Below are 5,997 nucleotides of genomic sequence, written 5' to 3'. Positions count from 1 at the left end.
CCTCGACCTGCGACCCGATCCTCGAACCCATCGGGTATAGGATCTTTCTTAACCACCCAAACGAACCGGGTCATACTCTTTTCAAGACCAAGAGCCAGAGCATCACACTGCTCTTTACTCAAAACTTTTTGACTTCCGAAGCAGATGTAGAGCACAGATCCGTCTGGACATCCATCGAGCCAACTCAACAACGCCTTTGCGTCAACATCGGAATCAGAATCTCCCTTACGTAACCCGGTTGAAGAAAGCGGACCAACACCGAAAACCCGGTTCTGACTCACGTTCTGCTTCACAAACTCCATGTACTCCTCTTCAAGACACTCACAAGAATTGAATATGCAACCATAGCTTGAAAAATTGATGGCGCAGTCACTTTCAAGATCTTGCGATGGTGGAAACTGAGGGAACAACGAAGGGAGATGCTCTGTTCTGAAAACAGGGGAACCAGGAAGATCCGACAAACAGACAGGCTCAGTTGATTCAAAGACATGAAGATTGTCAGAGACAAAATGGAGAATCGAAGCTAAGAATGCTCCAGAGCTATAGAAGGCAAAGCGAGGAACACCGAGATCTTTAGTCCATGGAAGGAAGAAATCAGAGATGAGAGCGACGGGAGGATTAGGATGAGAACTTAACCAGTTGAGGATAGGCTCTCGAAGCTGACAAAGAGAAGCCATAATCAAAGGGTTTCCAGAACAACCGAGGTCTTTAACGTTTTCAACTCCGGAAGGGATCAAAGGATGGTGAGGGAAAGGTAAAGTTACGGCGGAAACGGAGGATGGGTGAGCGGAGAGAAGAGAAGAGAGGTAAGGAAGGTTTTTAGGAGTGACGATGACGGAGACTGTGAGGCCACGAAGACAGAGTTGATGGGTCAAGTCGAGAAGAGGAAGAAAGTGGCCTTGTGCTGGATATGGAAACACCATGATGTGCGGTTTCAGACCGCAGCGTTTAGTTTCCCGTAGCGGCTGCGGCATTGCTCCGTTCATCTCGAGGTTGTTGTGTTACGATGGTGGTGGTATACAAATATACAATAATGTGTGGTAACTGACATATGCATTGGCATTTTATAATGTCTACATTATAATTATTGTGTCTAGATTTTTTTGTTGACGAAAACAAGAAAATGTCTTTTACTTAATGAGATTAATATTACATATATCTAAGTTTCAATTTGAACCAAAAGGGTAAAAAAAAAAAATAATAAAGTTAGTAAAATAATTGTATTTTTTAATCCTCTCAAAGTCTAAATAGAAAGAAATCTACTTCAAATTAGAAATCAAAAGTAAATTTAAAATCATCACATTGGATTTTATCTATATTTGACGACAGAATTTTATAAGTAAATAGCATATTTAAAAAGTTTAATCAAAACATTTTTTAGATTTTTTTATTAATTTGAAAGACGTAAATTAGAAGAAAAAATTGAAAATGCTGAAATTTCATTCTATTTATGAGAGGTTATTGGATTAGCATTTTGAGAGATTTGGTGGATTTTAGTTTTTGAGAGACTTTGAAAGATATCTAAAGATTTAATGGAGTTTTAGAAGATTTTTAAAATTTAATAATTAAATATTAATGATAATTTTGTGAGATTTGTTAGGAGATTTTGGAGTATTTGGTATGGGTCAAAGAGATTTTTAGAAACAAACGTTCACCTATACAACAATACCTTATTCACTTTTTGATGGTCTTTTTATGAGTTATTTTTTAACCCGCAGAATAAAAAAAAAAACAGAAGAGAAATAAAAAAATAATAAAAAGTGTTTAGATTGGTGATTGCATCCACCAAGTAAATCCCGGTCACCAAGCATATATAAATCTTTCGGCTATAGCCATTGTTCTATATAAGACCTAATGATCTAGACACACTTTAAATTCCTAATTACACAACAACAATTAACGATTTTGACTCCCTTATGTTTTAAATAATATAAAATGTTTCAAAAAATTTTACCAGGTTAAGAGATTCATTGTTCTTAAAGGAGATGCAACAAAGAGGGAGAGTATGATATTTGAAGAAGAAGTGTGAAAGATATATAATTGAATGAAGAATCAAAATCTGGGTTCAATATGAAACTGAAAAGAGAATCCTCCCCCATTGAAATTCTGTTTTGGTAAAGTGAAGAACGACAAAAAAAAATTGGATAAAAGGAACAATGAGAGTATTTGTTAAATCCTTCAAAATAACACCTTCATATGTGAGATTTATTCATTCCTAATTTTCAAGTAAAAATGCATCCAAAATCTCTCAAAATCAGTTTTTAATAGTATTTTAAAAAGTACTTGTTAAATTTGAATAACAGTATATTTGATATGATTTTTATAAATCATTGATTGAATAACAAGAGATTGTAAATTATTTTGAATGATTTTATGTAAATTCCAAATTGAATAACATGGTATTTGTGAAGAGATTTTAAAATCATAATTTGGATAACACCTGATTTTTTAAAAAGTCCAAATCTTCTAAAATTGTAGTTTAATACCTCCCCCAATATTTGATCATGAGAAAATAAAAATGTCTATATATATATTAATAATAATAAATAAAAATATGTTTTTGATGGCTATCCCCTTTATAATAAAACGGAAGTACACAACATTATTTTGTAGACTATATAATTTTAATAAGTTATTATAAATAGATTATAGATTAATTGGTTAAAAGTTAAATAGTGGGTATGTGGGTACAACTTTATTTATTTCCGAATATCTTAAAGAGAATATTCTAAAGAATCATTTGATATCATCTAACTTACCATATTAATTTCCTTTATTAAATCATTCATCCATATTAATTTTTTTTGAAATCTAACTTAACATATTAATTTGTTAATTACCATTATACTTCACCTCTCATTTTTAAATATGAGTCTATTTTGTGAAACAAATAAATTATCATATTATTTATTATAATTACAAAATAGTTTTATTTCTGGATATACCATAAGTTGAATTTTTAAAAACAAATATAAATTGTTCAATCTATAAAAAATTCAAGCTTTAATAATATTATTCTTTAAAAATAATATCTATTTGAATTTAAAAAAATTATTGAGTAACAGGTCAAAATTTGAATATTTAAATTCAGTTTCATATATTTTTGAATTTTATAGTTTCATATAATATAAGAAACTTTAAATAATTTAATTTGAAATATATATATATATATATATATATATTTTCAACCAATTTGAAATATTTTAAAAATATTGAAACTTGATATAAAAGTTAGAAACTATGTGAAGTGACCTTAGTGCAGTGGCCATTGGTAAATCCTTAATGCACAAGGTACCATCACACCCGGGATCGAGTCCCGCTCCCTACGAATGTAGGGATTTGGCTAATGGGCCGGCCAGTTGTGGCCCAATAGTTGACAAAAAAAAAAGTTAGAAACTATAAACACTCTAAATTGATTTGTTATAGCAATGTCAATAATATGTCACTATAATATGAAAGAATTTCAAGAAACCAAGTATATTAAAACAAAAAGTATAACAATATATTAAATTATTCATAATATAATAACTCGCTTTTAAAAACCCAAATTTACAAAATTATGTATTATAATAACATTCAAGTCATGATGTAGAATATGTTGTAAAACACTTGGAGTGGACTTCTATAACTGGCCCGTTACTTATCTTATTGTGTAAGCCCCATTGGCCATGTCCTAGTCGGTTTAGGTTTAGGCTTTGCCAACTACTATATAATGTACTTGTTCGATTGAATCAATAATAATAAGGAGAGAAACAAAACCTCAAGTTCTCTACTTTCATTCTTACGTTTACAACAGAATATACATTTGTTGGAATAACTTCACATATATAAACTAATACAACATATTAAAATTTTATTTTAAAATATAAAATATACAAAATTTTGTATAAAATAAAATTTAACCCGTGTTATAGCACACGTACTTATCTAGAATCATAAACAATATAAAACTTATAAAATATATGTCTTTTTTCAAGCCATCATATTTAGCATATGATTTTATTGCATAATGTCTTATCCAAAAAAACTTTTTAAAACAATCACATAAATTGTATTTTATATAAAATTTACAAAAAAAATAAAATGAATTTCAACCCGTGCTAGTTTGTAAAATACTTCGACACCTAAATTTCGTACTAAGAAAACGTACAATTATGATATTTTAAGGCTGGCCCGTGTAAGAGTGTAGTTAGGGTCTGAATGGTTGCAGCGGATGGAGAAATCCGTCTGTAGACTAAACGCTCTTTATTTACCATTCATCAAACATAGTCTGCAGTGGTGCGGTCCAAAGAAAACATAGGGTGTGAATGGTTGCAGCAGTTAGAGCAGACAAATCCGTCTGCGGACTGAACTGCTTTTTATTTACCACTAGATATTCACCTACGGTACACCGCAGGGCTATCTTCTAATAAAAATAAAATGTTATTTATTTTGTAGATAAACTATATATAACTAATATTTAATTTGTATTTTTTAAAATGTACAACCTTACAAATATAGATATATATTAGTTATTGTAGAAAGTATTTTGTTTGAGGTTTATTGTTTTATATTATAGGAACTATAACATACAATTAAATAAGTAGTGGTTTATAGAAGGAAAATACTGTGTTTATAGAATTAATTCCTATTATTTTGTAATATTGGAAACTTAATATTAATTAAATTAATCATAAACTTAATACTTAATGTTAAAGGGAGTGGTTCATATTGTTTTGGAAATTTTATTAGGTTGGAAAATCTTTTTTTCCAAAATCGAAATTTAATATTAATTAATTAAATGAAAAACAAATTAATAATTAATGTCAATGTTATTCTTGTAAATAAGTTCCAACTTCAGGATTTATTTGCTAAATGTGTTCAAAAATGTATATATAGATTCAGCAAATATAGTCCGCAGATGTGCGGTCTAATTAAAGCAGAGACAAAACCGCAGCAGACCACCTGCGGACCGCTTTTGCATACAAATAGAGTTGGTCCGCAGCGGTCTGTTGTCCGCCTTAAAAATAGAGCGGTCTAAACCGTAGATGGATTTGGCCATCCTGACCACAGTTACCATTTAAACCTAAAAACATAAGCGCAGCAACCCAACTGCAGACCGCTTTTACATACAAATAGAGTTGGTCCGCAACAGTCTTTTATCCTCTTAAAAAATAGAACGGTCCAAACCGTACACAGATTTGTCATAGAATAAAAGCTGAATCAATCATAGAATATGCGGTGCTGAAGTAAAACTAGCGTACGCTTGTTTGCACAATCTCGCGGTTGAGACAAATGACATGTGGCCTTGGTGAACTAACTGAAACGGCCAAACAAACCAGTGAAGCAACGACAAATCAGTCATCAGTGATAACTCAGTAATGAGGTTTACTATAATGTCTTTTTCTTCAAAATTCAGATTTGAGCTTAAGTAAACTTTGAGAAATTTTCAATAAAAAATGGTATAGTTGTTGAAATAATAGGAAAATAAAGGAAATTTAAATGTCTTACCTAACGAAATGAGAAAAGACTTAGCCAGAGACTTAAGCTCCCATTGAAGGACAACCTTAAGGTCTTTTAAATAAGCTTTCATGTAGCTACAGATACAAATCTCAATATGATACAAGACCAGACGGGGAAACACACAGTGCTCATAAATAAGAAGAAAGAGAAACACATCAAAGCATTCTTTTTTTTTTTTTAAGAGCACATATCTCTGCTTGCAAACAACAGATAATAGAAAGTTTCACACCATAAATATTGCAGAGAGATAGAAGAAGCTAGAGATCAAGCACGCTTTTCATTTGACCTTTATATAAAACCTTTTTAACATGAGAGAGATACTTGAAACCAGACACTGACAGGAGGAAGGAGACATCACCGGTGGACCTGAGGAATCAGAGAAGTTTACTTAGAATTTCAGATTTTGTCAAGCTTCTCTGCTTTCACAACTGGGTTCGCTTTAGCTATAGCTTCTTGCGCAGCAGCATGGTAATTGAAGGAGCAGTCATGTATGTC

At 31.3% G+C, this 5,997-nt stretch overlaps 2 protein-coding genes across 4 annotated transcripts in view; both read right to left on the bottom strand.

The window, feature by feature from the left end:
* LOC104742637 (UDP-glycosyltransferase 89A2-like) overlaps positions 1-1,019 on the bottom strand; it is a 2,802-nt gene extending 1,783 nt beyond the window's left edge. The window contains exon 1 of the mRNA XM_010463652.2: positions 8-1,019. Coding sequence (XP_010461954.1) covers positions 8-986 — 979 coding nt within the window. The 5' untranslated portion in view covers positions 987-1,019. The remainder of the gene's footprint in view (positions 1-7) is intronic.
* The window catches only part of LOC104778031 (zinc finger A20 and AN1 domain-containing stress-associated protein 2), a 6,974-nt gene continuing 6,487 nt past the window's right edge, over positions 5,511-5,997 (bottom strand). For 2 of the 3 annotated variants that reach the window (XM_010463651.1, XM_010463650.1), the window contains exon 4: positions 5,511-5,801. Coding sequence is in view for 1 of the 3 variants with exons in the window: in XM_019235764.1 (XP_019091309.1) it covers positions 5,899-5,994 (96 nt within the window). In the remaining 2 variants the exon portion in view is untranslated. Of the gene's footprint in view, positions 5,995-5,997 lie in introns of all 3 variants that reach the window. The other variant, XM_019235764.1, reaches the window with a different exon arrangement.

This window comes from Camelina sativa, chromosome 14 (genome assembly GCF_000633955.1).
Source record: "Camelina sativa cultivar DH55 chromosome 14, Cs, whole genome shotgun sequence".
NCBI classification, from domain to species: domain Eukaryota; kingdom Viridiplantae; phylum Streptophyta; class Magnoliopsida; order Brassicales; family Brassicaceae; genus Camelina; species Camelina sativa.
The sequence above is the reverse complement of the archived record's forward strand: the minus strand, read 5'-3'. Positions and strand labels throughout refer to the sequence as shown.